Source organism: Mesocricetus auratus, unplaced genomic scaffold (assembly GCF_017639785.1).
Source record: "Mesocricetus auratus isolate SY011 unplaced genomic scaffold, BCM_Maur_2.0 Super-Scaffold_100676, whole genome shotgun sequence".
Classification (NCBI taxonomy): domain Eukaryota; kingdom Metazoa; phylum Chordata; class Mammalia; order Rodentia; family Cricetidae; genus Mesocricetus; species Mesocricetus auratus.
The window spans coordinates 117,699,006-117,719,580 of record NW_024429266.1 but is presented as its reverse complement, the minus strand read 5'-3'; the positions used below and the strand labels follow the sequence as shown (position 1 = coordinate 117,719,580).

Here is a 20,575-nt window from a genome sequence, read left to right as displayed (position 1 = left end):
CCATCCAACCCTCCAATATTTGTTTTCTTATCTTCCTACTCTAATGGAACACTTGGTCCCAAAGCAGCATCCGCTGTAGTGGCCATTCACCTCTTTGTTTTGTTGACTGTGGACAACAATGTGACCAACCACCCCACATTTCTTCTGCCACGCCTTCCTATGATGAACTATACTCTCAAACCATGAGCCAAAAATAAATGCTTCCTGTCTGCAGTTGCTGTTGTCTGGTATTTTGTCCCAGAAATGAGAGAAGTAATTAACACAGCTGGCCATGCAGGAGGAGCGGAGGGGACCAGCACAAGATGTGCCCTGTATGTTGGCCACTGTACAGGTCCCTCACATGCATAGACTTCTTTTGATGCTCAGGACCACCTTTGGGGGTACAACTGATTTCACTCAATTTACAGAAGAGGAAGTGTATTCAAAAAGGGAACAAGTCCTTGTTTAAAGTACCCAAAGAGGAGGACAAAGACATTGTTCTCTGTGACCTGTGGAGCTTTGGGTGTAGTCATGTGTTTATTTGTCCCCCTGATTTATTCAATCTACCATCCTGAGGTTGCGAACAGAGACTTTTGCATCATCAATATCTAGCCTGTATTTAAATGCTCAGGAAACATTTGCAGAACATGGACACGCATGCCTTACATAGGAATGCTATAGTATATTTAGCTGTATGTGTGTTTTTGTGTGTGTGCAAGTCATTGTTGTAATGGGTAGTAAAGTGAGTTGGATTCCTCAACGAAAATGCAAATTAAAATCAACATAATACAGTAAATATAATTAATATAATATAATGGTAGAGAGAGCATTTTCCAAACCTCTTGCTTCAATTTCCCGAATACATATGTCTACCACCATGGGTCTCTGAGTATTGTGAGCTTTCACAAGCGTGGTGAGGTCACAACAGTATACTTTCTTGATCCTCTTGAGATCTGGCTGGCAGTCATTGGGGACATGCTTGGAACACTGTTTGTGCACATTTAACCCACAATCTGTGAACAAAGAAGCCACATTAGCCTTGCTGTGTCCTTTTGTCAAACCCCCACAACAAATCATATGCTGTCAAAATACATATTATAGTACCCAAAGATTTGGTGGATTTCCCTGGAATGCCCATCAAGAGATGGTACTTCCCGCTAGATGTGCATGAGCTCCATCTTGACCCTGAAGTTTTATATGACTGAACTGTCCTTCTGACTGTCTCTGTTTTCAAACAGGACACCTTACTGAGATGGTCAGGATGCTAGTAGGTCTTTTTAGATTGGGGTTCCTGGGGGGTCCACAGTGAGCTTTGGGGCATAGATTCTCAGAGTTAGTCTTGGCTAATTATGGGCATTGAGGCTCAATGTAGGCTGTGCCCTTAAGTCCCCGTTGCTCCGTTGTGGGATGTATAGTAACTCTGTCCGTAGGACTGTCTGGTTTTTGGTTGGCAGAGTTCCTGATTGTATTCACTCTGCCTTTCCTGGAGACAGCCTGAGTTTCTGATCCTTCTCGCTGGAAGTGGGAGGGGGCCATTCCTCTTCCCTCACTGTACTGTGATGTAGTAGAAGTGATGTTTAACCCTACTCTGGTACAATATCCAAGAGCATATATTGACAACAATGCCTGTAACGTGATAGTTACAGTAATTATGTATAAAGCGCGTATCTAGAGCCAAGGTTGAAAAGGTGCTTTTAAGTTCAATGCACAAATTAAAAGCCTTGTTAGAAGCTGGCATCTACCAACGAACTTTCTTCACAATTACGAGACACAGTTTGCATTCTGGGAAATGCAAGTTTAATGACAAAGTTGCTCATTGTAAATGTGCTCTGTGCTTACAATGTCTTCTAATATTGTTTTTCCTAGGTATAAAAATAATATTTCTACACATATGAGGTGCATGTACAATAATGAAAATTGTGGTCAATGACTTATAAAAACAGTGTTCACCACAGCAAAGGTTTGGTACGTGTTGACTTCTGTCCAGGCACCAATGGTGATTCCCAGGTAATATTTCCGGGCTCAGTTCTCTGCTCTCCCTTTCAAAGGAAAAGTTCTAACCGTCTTAGCTTAAGCAGCATGTGAAATTCAACTAAAGCTAAGTACAATTCAGTTTCATTTTGATGGAGCTACTTAGTGGCTGTAAATTTGCATTTGGACTGAGCTAACCAGAATCGGCTTTCTTCCTGGGATCCTGGTTTTTAAAATGGGGATTACACCAGCACCAAGTGATCATGAAGGTCAACTAGAGACATAGTATTTCCAATCTAGTAGTGTGCCAGTGCTAAGTTAAATAGGATACAGCAGGTACATGGAGAGGAGACACAGAGGCCAGTCCAGCTGTTCTTTCATTAGCGAATTTTACTACATTTTACAAACTTCATTCATAATTTAATTTTCGTTAAATTGTACCAAAAGAGACATAAGATATAGTCACCATTTTAACCATTAAATCACAATTTATTTACATTTATTTTTAAATTAAACTTTAATTTTAAATAGTTTAATAATTATTTAATTTACTTATTTATTGGAGACAGGGTTTCACTGTATATTACTGGCTGGCCTGAAACTTGCTATATAGGCCAGGCTGGCCTCTATCTCACAGAGATCCAGCTGCTTCAGCATTTTAAAGTGCAGAGTTAAGTGGCATTAAATAAAAAACGTGGTCGTATAGCTACTGCCACCACCTGCTATGAAAGTCTGAGCATTCCTGCAGCACTACAACCTGATGCCCACCAAACAGTAACCACACACACACACACACACACACACACATACACACACACACCCTGGGCTCACTCACTGGCAGTGACAGTCAGTGGGGTCCTACCTAGATTCTAATAGCTGCATTCCTTTGCACTTTGCTTGGGCTTCTTCTTTTATAAGAGTGATGAACCTTCCATGTGTGTCTATGACACCTTATCTGTCCGTCCATCAGTGGGGCTGGGTTCTATCAGTCTTCCAACCATGATGAAGGGGCCTGCAAGTGTCTGACACAGACACTGCCTTTAAGCTTTAGGATTACACTGCAATTTGGTGCTTAATTTTCTTACAGACTTGAAGACATTTAGTTTATTTATATAGAGCACTGATCCTATTAAAACTAGGATGTTGTGTAGCAAACAGAATGGTGCCAAAATAAAATCTGGACCATTGGAAAGTATCTGTGCTATGGAGAGCTGAGGCCTGTGGGGACTCCCTTGACTATCAATGGCCAGTTTCTAGTCTTCCTGCTCTTCAGGGGGAAATATTAGATCAGAAAGTAACCACTGGAGACAACTTACAATATAACTTTACATAATGTTTCCTTTAAAACAAAATAGAAACAGAAACAAACAATTAAGAAAAGTCTCAGAACCCTTCTGTCCTAAAGAGAGTTGCTGATTACAGCTAACTGGAGCCCAGAGACCTGTTTCCATAATATTGACTTTGGACCAATTTCCTGCTGAAACTGGATAATGTCTGCGACAAGAGATATTTTTGGTAGGTATAATCTGGACAGCCCTAACTAACAAGCACAGAGTAATTCAGGTGGTAGACCACCGCACTCAGGGGTTGAGTTGTGGGATGCTGTGTGGAGCCTCCCATGCCGGGTTCTGTGTTCAGAAGTGTATTAGAACACTCTGCCGAGGCTGTTTCTGGTCTGGGTTTGCCACCTGCCTCAGGACCCAGGATGGGAAGCTGGAATTACACACCAGCTAGGCACTGACGTGTGCGTGGCTGTGCTTATAGAATAAGGGCTAAGAGAGCACCTTCCATATAGAAAGGAAGGAGGAGGACAGTCTTCCCACAGACTAAACGGGCACCACACACACAGGATAAAGGCACTCGTCAGTGGGAGCCGTCAGCTGATTCTATTGTTATGTCTTAGGAAGGAGGCAAGCAGTCACAGAATCTGTGGTATTGCAGTCAACACCAGACGCAGCTGTTCCTGCTCTCAGTGCCAGTGTGTGCCAGGAAAAGCATGGCATGATGAGTGAGGAAGCCCAGCTAACGTCTGATTTGGCAACCCTTTGCATTTTGTCCAGTGTCCCTTAAAGAAGATGTGTTCCATGATATTTGCAGTTGGGGGTATGCAGCCAGTTATAGATGGAAAACACCCCGGGGTGGAACTACTTTGAAGTGTGTAAAATCAAGATGAATTTGATCAAAATGCATTGTATGAAATTCTTGAAGGATGAAGGAAAAACATTATTTAAATTATTTTTAAAGCTAAAAACTTAAACTATTTAATGGACGTAATTTCACTATCGATCTGATGGCAAATAATTCAATGCGAGTTCTGGACTCCTGCTACTTTTAAATTAATGTTTCATCGCTTAGCATCTGGTAATTAGCCTCCTCATGGTAAAAAGACTCCTCCTTTTTCATTTAGTAGGAGATAACCATATCTTCCTTTGGCTTTGTTGGTGAGGGTGCAGGCATGAAGATGTTTAGCCATGAGTTTGCGGCAAATAATCATCACACTCACCAGTGTTGTTTTATATCCCATCTGCTATAATAAAACGGGATAGAAAGGATTCATAATGTATAGGAAAGATATATAATAAGATGGCATTTTAGAAACCTATGCAATTCCATTAGAATCTATTTAAACCATTTTCTCTTAAGGGCTACTGTACAGTTGGGGAGGCAGGTGCATTTTAAGGAAGTGTACTTGTTTGGTGGCTTTTCATTCTTGTGTGAATATAGGTTCTTGTAAACACTTAGAATAGTCTTCCCAATGAAGAGAGGAGGTGGGGGTGCTTTGGGGCCCTTAAGAAAGCCAGATTTCTGAGCTCATCTAAGCAGTCCCCAGCTCTGAAGGTTGCTTCCCACTCAACAAGGTGGCACTTGATGTAACAAGGAGAGGACAAAGTTTTGTGTCTACCTGAACACCGGACTCCTTGGGCAATGAGTCCCCACATGAAGTTGGCACAGTACTCACACCAGTGTGGGCCTCGGAATGTGTGCACCTGTGAGCCAAACAGAAGAGCACAGAAGGTTCAATCAGCCAAAGGCATCAACCACGAACCAAAGAAAAGCCTCAGCAGCGACGCTCTGTCCCTCTTCCCGGCCAGTGACCCAGAGCTGCACGCTGGTCTGGAAGAAACAGACAGGCTTTGATCTTAGAAATTCATACCCGGGCATGAGCAGAATGTGGGGGAAAAGTGAGACTACAGAAATATACAGAGATGGAATGAGACTATCACAGTCCAAAAGGGCTCTGTGAGTGCAAACCCAAGATAGCCTGAGCTGGCCAGCCTGCATTTAGCTCTGCAAGTTGTTTTGGGCAGAAGAACTCAATTACTGTGTCTTCTTGACTGAAGTTGCTCCATCCAAGTGCAGAATTTCCAGCCAGATATAAATAAGCCATGGTTATGGGATAATTAAAAGGTTTCAAAGCCTTGAGACACTTCCAGAAAAAGGCATTTAAAAAAGTAAAGGAGTTGGTGCAAAATGCAGGCTTCAGGGCCCACGGAGTGGCTTTCCCAGGGACAGATAGGGCCTATATTCAGCCAGCCCTGCAATGGCTGAGTAAGTTGGCAGGCTGGTCTTAACGGTTCAGTATCTCAACTAGCCGTTAAATATTCCAAATGCTACAAAGTAAGAATGGTTTTAGCTTAGGTTGTTCAGGTGCAGGGCCACGTATTAATCCATGAATCAACGTAACAACGCACAGCCCAGAACAGCACAGCACAACTTCACACAATGCAAAGCAAAACTTCTCTAGCACCGAGGAAGTTCAAAAAGCAAAAGCAGAGGAACCTGTGCTGTCAAACCTGGCCAAGATGAGCTGAAACCCCACAGGCAAGCGTACTGAGATCAAGAGCCCATGAGGAAAAGGTACTTCAGGGTTTTCACAAAGTTCTTCCTTAAACCTCAGTTAAAGCTAAGATAAGCCAGACAATGACATTTTTAACAAGGTAGGGGGTCAATGTACTGTTTGTCCTTAAAAATACCATTCTTAGCTAACGAACCAAAGTAACAAACTCTGTCACCGTTTGGAAGGTGAGCGCTCCTTGAGGAGAAGAAACTGGGACCCCTGAAGAAGGAGCAGCTGTCCAGTTCCTCTGCTCATCTACACAAACTGGCACTGTGTCCAAAGAGTGGCAAGCCACGTCAGCCTCCCAGGGGAACTCAAGTATAACCCACAGCAATAGAAGAACACAGCGATGAATCTGAAGGTGTGCCTTATGACCACGGCGCTATGCGGTAAATCCAAGTTATAATCGCCGCTCGTGCGTTTTAGCTCGGTAAGTTGCCCAGTACATTGTTTCTGTTTTGAAAAATGTCAAGATGCCAATCTCAAAAACTGTTTTTACTTGAATGGAGAAGTGTTCCCTTTGGGTATGATCCCAACCCATGACAAAGCACTCCTTGTAGGAATGCGGAGAATCCACAGGGCACTTGCATTTTCCAAATGCCACGATTCATTTCTAGGCCCACTGAAACAGAACTCCATACTAAAAGAACTCTTGGGGAAAATGAGCCACCAAGAGCCGAACATATTCTGAATTCAACAACCATTAATGTTTTACCAGAAAAGTGCTAAAGGTGCCAGTTAATTTTGGCAGAAAAGTTGATTATTGATATACTGTTGAAATTGTACCTTAAGGAAAAATAATATATAAGTTAAAACTAGTGTGAAAAGGGCTACAGAAGAAAGGTGAGGTTGCTACTGTAGGGAAAATGGGGGTGGGGCACTTTCCTGGATGGCCCTGGAAGGTAACTCAAGCTGGTTCTGCAGAGGAGGGTGGAGGAGGCTATTCTGGACAGTAGGGATTATGGAGATTCTGTAGGAACAAAAGAGCTTGGTGTGACTAGGAAACTCAAGGCTGATGTGGCTAGAAAGAGGGGAGGGATAGGAGATGCAGGGGAGGGCAGAAAAGAGAAAGCCTCTGGGGATGTCTCAGACTTTCTTTGTGATGCAGATTTGGAAGAGGCTCAACAAGGCACTCCAGGAGGATTTGAAGTAGAAAAGTGATTCCTTCAAAAGATTTTTTTTTAACCTCCCCAGCCTCCCACCTTATCCCCACTCACTTCCCCATAGGGGATCTCCAGAGTCTGTCATTTCGTTCAGGGCAGGGCCTAGGCCTTTCCCCAAGAGTCCAGGCTGAGAGAGCCTCCCTCATTGTGAGATGGGCACACAAAGTCCATTTGTATGTTAGGGATAAATACTGATCCACTGCCCAGGGCCCCATAGACTGTCCAGGCCTCTTCACTGACACCCACATTCAGGGGGTCTGGATCAGTCCCATGCTGGCCTCCCAGCTGTCAGCCTGGGGTCCAAGAGCTCCTCCTTGTTCAAGTCAGCTGCTTTTGTTGGTTTCACCAGCCCATTCTTAACTCCTTTGCTCATCACTCCTCCTTCCCTGTCACAGGTTTCCAGGGGCTCAGTTCAGTGTTTAGCTGTGGGTATCTGCCTCTGTCTCCATCAGTCAGTGGATGAAGGTTCTAGGATGGCGTGTAAGATAGTCATCAAACTCATTATCAGGGATGGGTATTTAAGATAGTCTCTCTACTATTGCTTAGTTTGCCAGTTGGTGTCATCCTTGTAGATCATTAGAGATCTCACTGGTGCCAGATCTCTCCTGAAACCTATAATGACTCCCTCTATTATGGTATTTCTCATCCTATCCTCCCCTGTTCTTCCCCCAACTTAACCTTCTTGCTCCCCCATGACCTCCTCTCTCCTCCTTTTCTCCCCTCCCCTCCCCACCCCTGCTCCCAATCTGCTCAGGAGATCCTGCCTCATTCCCCTTCTCTGGGGTACCATGCATACCTCTCTTATGTTCTTTCCTGTTTCCCAGACTCTCTGGCAGTGGGATTGTAGGCTGGCACTCCCCTGATCCATGTCTAAAATCCAGTGAGTACATATCATGTTTGTCAATAGATTACCCTGAGCCTCTGTTGAGCATGGGTGAGAGGGTATCAACAGCAGAACGGGTTTGGAAACTGCGAACATGGTGGTCTCATTGAGGAGTGATGGAGGCTAAAAGCAGAACGCTGACAGGAAAGATGGGGAGGGCCTGCTGCATATTTTGAAGATGAAATGTGTACAACCTCACAGTAGAAGCACGTGGGGGGGGGGAGAGAGAGAGAGAGAGAGAGAGAGAGAGAGAGAGAGAGAGAGAGAGAGAGAGAGAGAGAGAGAGAGAGAGAGAGAGAGAGAGAGAGCGCACCTTGGGAGCATTATGAGTTTTTGTTTTCCCTCAGGAACCAGGTGGAAGGTTTGATGGTGGGGGCCTGGGGTTGCGGGGGGAATCCTCCAGTGTGGAGAAGACTAGAGCTTGGCTTTGGGTAAGCTGAAGAAAATGCCACCATGCCAAAGTGCTAGTTAAAATAGGAAGTCACCTGAATTTGGTGGCTTGGAGGAGGACTGGGGGTTATATGTGGCCATCCCTGAAAAAAAATAGATGGTGTTTTGGACTGGGCAAACGGATTAAAAAGTATCAGGGATAGGGAGGAAAAAGCAAATAGAAAGAGTGCGTGTCTGGTCCTCCATTCTCCACTACGTAAAGAAGAGCAAGAGAGTAAAGCATTTCTGACACCAACAGGTGAAGATTGCTTTAGGGAAGGGGTGGGTGACCATGTTGGATGCTGGTTAGAGACCCTATTAGGGAGGTACTAAATGTCGATTTGGGTACAGGGAAGTCATTGGAAATCTTGCCAGACTCAGTCTCTTCGGAGACTGAACCCAGATTTAAGGGTTCAATCTGAACTAAAGTGGGGAATAATGAACTAGAGAAAAATGTAGAAAAACCAATGAAGGAGCTTGACTAGCCAGGTTCCGTAGTTCAGGAAAGCCAAGGAAGGAGAACTGAAAATTTAAGGTCCCTCTGGCAACAGAAAGACTGACTCAAAGGGCAAAAAGCAACCTGCTAAGTCCAATCAGTTCTATCCAGATGTGCATGGGCCATCCCACTGCGTCATGGGAAACATACCAGGGGTCACACCCTCAAAAAACAAGGACCTTCTTCCTCCCAACAGTCATCAAGTGACAGTAACTCCTCAGTAAGGGGTTCATATGATCACATTTCATTTTCACATGTATACATAGCTCAAGAAGAAAGAAAATTGTAATAAAAACAAAAGCTTGGCAAGAATGAAAATATGAAAAGGGAAGGAGGCCTCTGGATGCATCTCAGTGGCAGATGCTTGCTTTGCAAGCTTGAAGCCTTAGGTTTGGCCCCCAGTACTACAGGAAGAAGCTTGGCTGTGCTGCTGCTCAGGGAAAGAAGACAGGACAAGGGAGTTGTGGGCTCAAGAGACGGGGTTTTGACAAAGTGGGAGACATCGGGGTATGTTGAACTGTCAATAGGATTGATTCAATAAGTCACTGTAGATGCAGAATAGGCAAGTATATGCAAAGGCACGATGACCCCGAGGAGCTGATAAATGATGGAGTATTAGAAAGTGATGGGTACAGCCAGGGGGTGGTGGCGCACGCCTTTAATCCCAGCAGAGGCAGAGGCAGGCGGATCTCTGTGAGTTTGAGGCCAGGCTGGACCGACAGCCTCCAAAACAATACAGAGAAACCCTGTCTCATAAAACCAAAAAACAAAACAAAACAAAAACAAAAACAAAAAAGAAAGGGATGGGTGCAATACTGAAAGAAAAGAATATTTAGGATTTTTCAGAATTAGTAAAAGGCACAGAAACATCAGATTAAGAAAAGTGAAATGACTTTCAAACAAATTAAATAAAAACAATCTATCTCGACACAGATCGTGGTAATGCTGTTCAAACCCAGGTCCCGAAGACGTAACAAAAGCAAAACCACTCTCTGGAAAAGGATAACACTTAAGTTGAAGACAGACATTTTTCATCAAGAATGAGGCTATAGATCATAGAATAACTCTGTCACATCGTGAGCCTAACTTTCATACACACTTCATTATGGAAGGGTAAAATAATGATATCTTTTCTGGTGGACAATAAGCACTTTCGATCTTCATGCAAAGAAATAGAGGCTATGCTTCCATGAGTGGCAGGAATCAGCAAAAGGAGTACCAGCCAGGATGCAGTGGGGCGTGAGAAAAGAAGATGTACCTGTCCCCTTGGTTCTGTCTGCAGAAAACATCAACACTGGAACTAATTCCAGTGATTTAGGAGCAGGGCCAGAAATGAGAAGGACTGAATGAGGATAAATGTTGACTCATTGCATGGTCTTTACACTTTAGGAGATGTAAGAAGAATTCTTTGTTAACTGAGGAATGTTTTAAGTAATTAGAGGCATAGTGATTTTCTTTGAGTACCTAGGGGGAAAAATGCATAGAGTCCATAAATTAAGAAAAATATCAACAGGGGAAAATGGCACACAGATTTGATCAAGCCAATAAAAAGTAAGAAAAAGCAATAAAACCAGTGTACATATGTAAAATATTTATAATTCTCTAATGACCTATGAAGAGGAAAAACAGACTTGCAGATGATATTTAGCAAATATTTATAAGAAACACACTCCAAAACACAATGCCAGAGGTATATTGGAACCAAAAAGATGCACCTGAAAAATGGTAGCCAGCCCACCGAACCCAATAAGCCAGATGTACCTATCTGCATGTTTAGTGATAAAAAGGCCTAACATTGGTACATTTTATCAGAAAGACACAACTACTTTGAGCTTACATGTATGTAACAACCCAATTTCAAAAAGCTAAAATAAACATGGGACAATTATAAGGAAAAGTTGACAATTGTGCCATTATAATGAGTTCAACACATATTTACTAAAATTGATAAATAGATATCAATAGACTACATAGGAAAGGGACTTTGTACCTAACAGTTCAAAGAATACCACCCCCCCCAAACACACAGAGCATCTACAAAAGCTGACTGCTAACTATAAGGTGAGACAGCATGATGGGGGCCTAGAAAGGTGGGCTTGGATGTTGAAACCTGCAAGGGATGCAGGGTGAGGGATGACACAAAGCTCCCTGGGGCGTATCTAGTGTTTCAAGGAGCCTCAAGGGGCAAAACTCAAGGTTCAGTAGTTAGGAAGGCAGTTTCAGGGTTTACTGCTCATAGGTGGGGGTCTAACCACCAACCACTTCCAGAAACCAGGGGCTGCTCATCGCACAGTTCTAAGCTTCTCTTCTGCCAGCAGTCTGCAAAGTCATCATCCAGCCCATCAAAACTGTGTTTGGTGCTTATCAGCCTGGCCGGCATTTAGCCCACGTCCTTTCCTCACAACAAATGCAGGCAGACCCCACAAGGAACAAGTGACTTTCCATGACCCTGCTTAGTCCCACACTGGTAAAATACAATATGAAGGAGGGGGAATGTGAGTTAGACAAACATTATTTTAGGCCCACTGCCCAATTTCCTCTTGAGGATGGGCCACTGTTTATTTTTGTGGTTGATGTGTTATTCAGTTTTCTTTTGGAACCTGAGGAGAGAAGGGACTCCAGGGAATGTTGTGGGTGTGTGTGCTCTGGGTTGAGGTCTGACATCTCTGTGAAAGACTCCATATCTTTAAAAAAATCACTAATCAGCCCTTTCTATTCTCTGAAACTTACTGATTTTCAAAATGTTTTTTTTTCTTTAAGAGAATGAACATTTTGCAAACTCAAGGGCAGTAACTAAAATACCCCAGACAGGAAGAAATTCTCCAGACAGGAAGATTGTTTGCCCAAGACTATTATACTGGCATGGTCCACTTGGAATTAAAAGCCACAGCAAACAACGAGATGGTATTAAAAGCGATAAGGTGTTGGATAAATGGTCCAGAGATGGGCATGCAATAATAACAAGAGGAAGAACTGTCCAGAAAGTCACAGGCAGCCAGCGGGCATCCACTCGGCTCCCTGGAGATGAACAGGATGTTATTGTCTCGCATTTGCTGAATCTGGAAGGTCTCCGGAGTGGTTTCAGAGCAAATGTTTTGATGGGCCAGTGCAGATACCACTGGAGCTTACGGTCAACTCACCCAGACTCTGACTGTAAGCAAATGCTACTTAAGAAGTGCTGTGGTGAGGAATTTTTACTTTTTCTTATCAGTTCCTATCAGTGTTCCTTGACCTTATTCTTGTTAACATTTTTGGGCCAGAAAATTTTTGGTTGAGGTGGCAGGTGGCTGTCTTGGGCACTACAGGGATATTTTTCTTTTTCTCCAGCTTCCCTGACTATCTACGTACCAGAGGCTTACGGTATCCCTCAAGGGATGCGCCATAAATATCTCCGGACATTGCCAAGTGCTTCCTGGGAGGGGGACCATGCAGCCTTGATTGGGACTCACTGACACAGAACAAACCCTTTTGCCCCAGCTTATCAGTTCTATTATTCATATTAAACACAGGAATTTCATTCTTTCTTTTTACTTGGAAAAGGACTGCAGGGCTAAAGCCACTTTTCAGACTGCTTAATGTGTATAAAAGAATGGCTTGGAGCTGGCAAAAGACCCTTCCAGACTCACGTGCCTGGGTTTCGGAGGTTTAGAGTTCACTGTGGGAGGGAGAGGAGGCAAGGTAGCCTCATTTGCCCAGAACGCCAGGAGCACAGTCAAGGCCTCCAGGTTTCCACAGAGGACTGTTCCTCTAATTTACTGTTTCCCACAATCATGTGACAATGAACTCATGTGAGAAATTAGATTAAGCTCTGGGCTTTCCCTTCCTGCTGGAGCAGATCAAATTTTGACCCTGCAGTGAACCTTCTCAGATGTGAGTAGATAGTGACGTCATCTGTAACAGACACTTTCTGCTTGCTCTGTGAAGCCCACTGCTAAGAGTCTGCGAGAGAGCCCTGCGCTGAGACAGGGGCTAATGGAGGCACCCAGGACCCCTGAGACATCTTCAGTAGCTGCCTGGGTATTTGAAATCTGATTAGAGATGTGGTCCCAAGGTAAAGCTGGGGAGAAGCTCAGAGACCTAGCCTTGTTGACAAAGCGGAATTCGACAAACTATGAGCAAGGCCTCAGCTTCATGCTTGTCATCCCAATGGTGGGCCTGAGAGACTGAAGATTTGGAGTTCCCTGGCTGAGGGAAGCCCTCAGACCCTCCCTTAGCAAAGGTTCTGAGGCAAAGCTTCAGGAAATTTATGCTAGAAACACCGAGGCAGGGACAGAAATGAAGCTGACACAGCAGCATCAAGATGCGAGGGCAGGCAGCAGCAGTTGCACATTTGGGAGAGGAACTATGTTGTGTGAAAGAGGGGCTGTCTTCCTAAACTATCGCTGGCCATGAAGCCTTTCCTGGATCTTCTCCTCGAACTGAGATATTCTTGCGCCAGTTTCTCCTCTGGCTTCTATTCACCTCTTTCTGAGGTCTAAGGCCGTACCACCCTGAAAATGCTGGACTCTACCTGATCTCAGGAGTTAAGCAGGGTCAGACCTGGTTCTTGCTTGAGTAGGAGAAACCAGAGGCCCCTCCCCCCCCACTCCCACCGCTCCCTGGAGTGTGGTCTTTCCTTCTCAGTGCTGTGGACTGACAGCTGAGTGACACTACTCTGAGGCTGTCCTGGCCACATACTCCCTGGCCCTTCTGGATGTCACTGGTACATTTGGTGTGATGAAAAACACAAAGCCAGCCAGGTGGTGGTGGCGGCACACACCTTTGATCCCAGCACTCAGGAGGACGCAGGCAGACAGGCGGGGATCTCTGTGAGTTCAAGGCCAGCATGGTCTACAAAGTGAGTTTTCAGGACAGCTAGGGCTACAGAGAAACCCTGTCTCAAAACAAACAAACAAAAACCAGCACATCTCTAGCCATTTCCAAATGTCCTCTCTGTGGTCAGAAGTGTCCTGGCTGTGAAGCCCTTGGCACAAGAGTGCAGCCATTTCTCCCTCAGCACTTTCTGGCACCTGGTACACAAGCAGCCTGCAGTCTGTGTTGGTGGAGTAAAGGCATAAATGCCCGAGAAGCTCTCTTTTCTGCAAAGTTTCAGAAGGAGTCCCCTAGTATGAATTGTGACCACTGGTGCTCACTCTCTTGTCCCATACAAAACACAAAAGGCTATTTCTCTGGGTGGAAAGTGCCAGGGTCGGGCATTTAGTCATTTAGAATAGTCCTTTTGAATTAGTCCTTTGACTGGATTTAAAGTGTTATTTAAATCCAGACAAAGCCCATAAAAAATTAAAAACAGTTACGCACGTGATAGGGGTCAGACTCTGTAGCCAGTACCGGACACTAAGAAGCTGTGTGGCCTAACATGGACACTCTGCTGGGGGTTGCATCAGAGCCCATTCTTCATCCTGGGCTCTGCTGTTCTGCTAGGGATTCCCAGGGACAGTGACGAAGACACAGTGACACACACAAAGACTAGGTAGGTAGGAGACACACTTTAAGACCACCCTGGAACAAAGTTCAGGCATCAACTACATGAGACCCTTCTCTAAAAACTGTTTTCACAACTTGACTGAAATTCCTGCTGTGAACACAGTGGTTCTCTACCTTCCTAATGCTGCAACCCTTTAATACTGCACTCCGTGTTGTGCTGAACCCCCAATCATAACATTATTTTCATTGCTACTTCATAACTGTAATCTTACTACTGTTGGGAATCATAATGTATATATCCCTTTTCCAATTGTCTTAGGCAACCCTTGTGAAAGGGTCAGTCTACCAGGAGCTTGAGAAACACCGCTTTAGGTAAAATGGCATGTAACTAAGTCCCAAAGGATCCGTTTAAACCAGGACAACTGGATTAATTAAGTTGTTACCGTCACAAACAAGCTCTTTCAAAGTTAAGCATATACTGTCACTGTTTGGATTTTAAAAGTTCCCCCTGAAACTCATGGGTTGAAGGCTTGGTCCTCAGCTATTATGCTACTGGAAGGTGGTAGTGACTTTAGGAGGTAGAAGAAGTTTTCCTTGTTGGAGGAAGTTAAGGGCATTGGAGAGTGTGTCCTTGGGGAGATATTGGGACCCAGAACTTTTCTGCTTCTCTGTTTACTTCCTGGCTGCTATGTGGTGAGCAGCTTTGCTCTAACATGCACTTTGATTCATGATGTTCTGTCTTACCCCATACCCCAGAAATGACAGAGGCAAGAAACCATGCATCTTGGAAGCCATGAGCCAAAAAACAAACAAAAAACCCCAAACAAACAAAAACAACAACAACCAAAAACAAACAAACAAAAACCAGCCTTTCCTCTTTAATTGGGTTTATCTCAGGGATTTTGTAATAGTGATAGAAAGCTTACTAACACAGCTCCTCACTGTGCAGCAACAGTAAGTCTTGACTAATCACAGAGACTTAACATAGGACCCTGAATAACTTCCCATGTAGGTTAATTAGAAACCAGATGATTTTTTCAAACAAAGTAGAACATGTGTCCTAGCAGCAGAAAGAAACCCTGGAAGAATGTGGTGGAGGAGGAGCCGGGGGTTATTGAATAATGATGGCATGTCTCAGCAGAGGAATCAGTGGGGTAACAGCAGACAGGATCATGATGCAAGAGAAACAACATGGTGTGCTAGAGATGAACACACTTCCTCTCCAACTTTGCTACGGGGCAGTCCTGTCACTGAAATGGCACAGTGGTCATAGGCCATCTTGGGTAATGGCTCTGCTGTCCTGTCTTGCCTACTATTTTAACATGATAGCTCACATTTTTGTTTTGCATCAGGCTACACCTATTATGCAGCTAGAACTGCCTAACCACACATATTAACTAATAGCCATGCCAGATCCTTAATGGTAACATATATGTCATCCACAGGAACAAACCACAGCAAATAGACAGTTCAGATGCAACACTTCAAGTGGAAGGCTTTAAGATCTCTGTGTCCTTACTGTATCTCTTATTCATGAAGAAATCTTTAATAAAGAGACCAAGAAAATTCTTCACTTTCTGTCAGACCAATGAAGCACCAATAGGAAAAAAATAAATCAATGTAAACCTTAAAGCTATTGAATGAATAAACATGGATCTTAGCAGTGGTACCCACACTAGGGGATGACACTTAGTAGGAATTAGTTGCTATCAAAAGATTTCATCCTGTAGCCTGAAAGCCTCTAGTAAAATGGCAGGCTTGAACTCATGTGTGGAGAAAAAGATGTACCTCATCCTCAGCATGAGGAAGAGGTCCTTCCCCCTCAAGTCTCCTGAAAATACCAATGAAGTGCTTGGAACGAACTACACTATGTCTTGAGGTATGATAGAGTCCAACCCTTGGTCACTGAGCATGTGGTCTTTAGAAAATGGAATCTTAGGAAACATAATTAGAAAGAGGCTATGCTGGAGTAACATGATCCCAACATCCAATGACTGGTGACCTTAAAGACACCTACAATGACACAGAAGATGGTGAAATGAAGATGGAGAGGAAAACAAGTCAAGGGAACCCCGAGGATTGCCAGCCACATGGATAGGTAGGTGAGAGCATGGGACATCTCCAGAAGGAGACAATGCCCACAGTTTGGCTATAGACTCTGACATCTAAAACTTGTTTATCTTTTGAGATAGGGTTTCCTCTGTGTAACAGCCCTAGCCATCCTGGAACTAGCTCTGTAGATCAGGCTGGCCTTGAACTCAGAGATCTTCCAGCCTCTACCTTCCAGGTGCTGGGATTAAAGGCAAATACTACCATCACCCAGTCAATTTTGGTTGTTTTAAGTTGGCAAGTTGGTGTTTATTTGTTATGACAGAGGCAGGAGCTTACTGGAGTCCTCATAGATAATGACAAACTTCTTGAAAACTGGGGGAAATGCACATGGCATACAGGCCTAAAAATTTCCATTCTTCATTTACTTTTTAAACAAATGAAGGGCATTCAGGTATATGGTAGAACACATTTAAAGATTGTATCATCAGATTTAATTTCATTTTGTTATACATATTCAACGAGAGGAAGATAAGAATAGTGGAAAGTAAGAAGAGCCTGTAGAAGTGAGGACATAAAGTTAAAACAATATGTCACAGAGAAAAACAAACACAAAGACGGAGGGGAGTTCCAGGCACAGAAGGGTAAAACAGTAATAGTTCAAATGTACATCAAATGAATTCTTATCCAGGGGACAGAGAAGTTCCTGAGTATAGCATGGAAGAGGGTTCCTTAACTGCACCACCACAACAGACCTGAGGGGTTCGGTAGCAGGCTCTGCTGGCAGATTCCTATCTCAGGTAAGAGTTCAGATAGGAGCAAAGAAAAAGCTATTTGCTGATAAGCACAACAACCACGGCTATACATTCTTGTTATTCAACTCCATGCTATATGCATAATATCTTCCAATAATAAATTAGGAAAGTTCCAGGATGCAACCCATTAGAAGTCAACATAAATAAAAATCTGATGCAAAGTTAAGGTCTGAAACACAAATTACAAGGAGCTAGTGGACTGTTGGTAAATGCCTGCTTTCTTTAGTGACTTATTCCTAAAAACCCATGACTATATTTACAGCAGTGGCATGTTTTTAGAATGTTTTCCCAAACAATCATGTTTTAAGTTTCTGTCTGTAGTCAGTTGAAGGTAAGAAGAAGGTAAGGGACCTAGGGTGGAAGGAATGAATAACAACACCGCGAATGCCTCCTCCATCCCCAGGCACTTATTCTAAAGAACAAAGGCAGGGACAGTACCATGGAAAGCCACAGTTAACTGCTGCAGCTACTCCAGGGCCTCTTAGGTTTCAAAGATGTCTGTGTAAGCCACAAAAGGGGGTGTGTTCCTGTCTGTCTCATGGATCCACCTGGGACAACACATATATGCTGGGGTTTTTTCCCCTACTCTCTCTCCATGGCACACTGAATGCTTTGTTCTTCTACCAATATATCTTGGGAACAAAGTTAGGAAGTAAGATTCAACTATTCTTTTTCAAAGTGTCTTAAAATTTCCCCTTCAGAGATGTAAGGTATAGCAGACTGGCATTGGTTTGTCAAGTGTCCATCACCTGAGTACACATATGTTTTGAACTCATGTGGAATATCCACTGGGAAGCTATTTCATGCTAATGCAATCAAGCTGCACCTTCAGAGCACAATCATTGGAATTTTGGAGAGGAAGGAAAGGGATCTGCAGATCCAGCAAGACTTATCCTGTCATGGCTGGCAATGCATCTACAGGATGCTCAAACCAGGGTTTCCGTCAAAAGTCAGAAAAACACTCTCTTAAGGAAAGAACAGATCACAGAAAACCAGGAGGAGAAAATAAAAGCGGACTTTTCATGCTCCAGACCTGTCATTGTTCAGTGATGGGAGGAAGATAAAAGTCTTAGCATGGAAGAGACCTCAAACACCACACCATTTCTCTGGTCAAGGACAGGAGGCAAAGGACTGAGCTGTATACTTTTCTAAAGAAGAAGCACAGAAACAGACCAGGCTAACACGAATGCCAATTTAGTGGGTGCACTTATATCCCTAGGAAGGGCTGACTCTTCATGATCAGCAGCAGAAATGGTTTCCTTGTTGCTGTTGCTCGATCTCATTTCCATGGTCAGAGGCACCAGAAGGAAAGCAGAGTTCAACAGAGGAGGGCAAGAAACAGTTTAAGTCCCTACCTCTTCTTCTCTTCTGAATCCTGCATCTGAAAACCCCCAGCTTCATATATCACGACCCATATCATTCACTTAGGGGAATCTCTAAGGTGGCCCCATCGTTCCCCCACCCCCAGCAGCTTTCCATGCTGGCATTTTATCATCAGTTTCCCCTTTGAGTACTTATTGGACCACATAGCAGGGCAAAAGAATCAGGCCTTAATTTTCTGGCGGCAGCTTGCATCCATCTGGGGAAAACAACTTACACTCCCACCAGGTCCCCTATCTTTCTGTTTAGACTGGAGAGCAGGGGCAAGCTTGGCCAGGCTGTGAGGTGCCCCTGAACCCAAAGCACCCACACAAGCCAGCGAATGGGCTCTCTCCCCATGACCCCTGCAGCTGTCTGTGTGAAACAGGCTCTTTAGAATCACGGAAAACAAAAGACAAAACAGCAAGCACGAAGTGGACAACTGTTTGCACTCTCGCAGACGGCAGCAGCCCTTCTTCTGGGTGGAAAAGTACTGCTCGGTTTTGTGCAGAACACTTCTAAATGCCACCAACTGGGACTCTTCAGCTCCCCTCTCCCAGGGCATGGAAAGATGCAGAGGAAGTGGGCCTGGCTTCCCAGAACTAAGTCAATACATGTGTAGGTATTAAGAGCGGCAGTGCGGAGCCAGCTGCTTTCTCCGGCCTCCAGTTAGACACACGGCAGCAGCAGAAGGGTTATGTGGGAAACAAAGGAATTTTCTGCCTCCTGCCTGTCTGACTAGAGACCAGATGGTAGTCATCAAGGAGCCTCTGCCACCCCCATCTCCCTCCCACCAGGGCAGCAGAGAGGATGTGGACACTCACCTTGAAGTTGTGTGTCTTCTCATAGTTGAAGTGGTTGTCGTTGTGCGTGAGGGCAGCTCTTCGGACGAGTGAGGAGATCTGTGAACAAGCAAAGAGCTTGAGAGGAGACCAAAGAAAGCCACCTTTGAGTCCCACCTTCACCCCAAACGCAATGGCCAGCAGCTCTTGGCGCTTCCTGCCAGGCTTGGACTTCCGAACCACGGCGCATTTTCTCTCGTTTTCTAGCCACAGCTCCTGAGAGAACATAGTGCTTGGGTCTCAGATCTTCTGAGTCTCCCCTCGTGGAGCTCTCTAAAGCCAGCACAGCTTTGGGACTGTGGCAGCAGATTTAAGGCAGCTGTGTCCTGTCTGCAGAGCCCTGAGGCATGTGACCTGGAAGGGACTGATTGAGTGATGGAGGGGGCTCTGGCTGAGTAGGGATGGGCCTGCTTTGTGTTGTTTCTTAAGTCAGGCATGTGCCGGGAACAATAGCACACATTCATGTGTAGCCACCCCCAGATTATTCAGTCGGTAGAGGGGATCCTGGAGGCAGCAATGCGTGCACATGCTCATGTGGGCACACAGACACAGACACACACAGAGACACTCTGTCTCTGTCTCTGTCTCTGTCTCTGTCTCTGTCTCTGTCTCTCTCTCTCTCTCTCTCCACTCCCCCTTGTGGTGCTCCAAGTCAAAGCTGCATCCTATTATTCTAGGCCTCTGAACCTCACCCTGGGTCCAACAGACTAAACCTTTAAACCCACATGGTTGTTTAATCTTACAGGGATAAACTCACACTTTTTGTTTATTTTCTTTTAGCTGCCCAGTACTTGAAAACATTATCTTTATTCCTACACATTTATCAAACTGCAACCGTCTGGGCCCAAGCAGCCTGTGGGAGAAGTGCAAAGCACTTGCTCTGGATTCAGCAAACTCCCAGGCCAGAAGGTCAGAGGGCAAGGCCGCCCCTCTTAGGGATTCGGCCATCTTCCCCCATTGCCTCCCGCTGCTCCTGCGATCCCACGGGAGACACACTTTAACTAAAACCCCAACGTCACCGCTGTTTTTCCTGTTAAACAAAGCACCTCAGATGTGCATTCTGTTAGTGCCCAGCCTACCTTCATGCCCTTTGTGGTTCTAAAAGCATTGGATCGGCCTCCTTTGGGATGACAGTGTTAGATCCCAGGTCTCTCCCTTAGTAGAAGTGGGGGACTGGGGTGTCTTGGGAGTACTTTAATGCAGCTAATACCAGACAGACAGTAAAATCAATACTTTGCTAGAAAGCAAAGAGAATGCAGAGGGCTGGGTGAACAGAGAGATGGAGGATTCTTGAGTTTCATCTTGTGGTCTATGAGACATGGCCTGT

At 44.6% G+C, this 20,575-nt stretch overlaps 1 protein-coding gene and 1 long non-coding RNA gene across 5 annotated transcripts in view; one reads left to right on the top strand and one right to left on the bottom strand.

Annotated features, from left to right (window-relative positions):
* The window catches only part of Chn2 (chimerin 2), a 252,893-nt gene that overhangs the window by 8,942 nt on the left and 223,376 nt on the right, over positions 1 to 20,575 (bottom strand). For all 4 annotated transcript variants that reach the window (XM_021231033.1, XM_005076808.4, XM_040738919.1 and 1 more), the window contains 3 exons: positions 19,231 to 19,308; positions 4,853 to 4,937; positions 819 to 992 (listed from right to left, as the gene is read on the bottom strand). In XM_021231033.1, the coding sequence (XP_021086692.1) occupies positions 819 to 992; positions 4,853 to 4,937; positions 19,231 to 19,308 (337 nt within the window). The remainder of the gene's footprint in view (positions 1 to 818; positions 993 to 4,852; positions 4,938 to 19,230; positions 19,309 to 20,575) is intronic.
* LOC121137077 lies at positions 2,960 to 12,276 on the top strand. Its single transcript, XR_005874296.1, has 3 exons — positions 2,960 to 3,465; positions 5,974 to 6,218; positions 11,520 to 12,276. It is a non-coding gene; the product is annotated as an uncharacterized LOC121137077 (long non-coding RNA).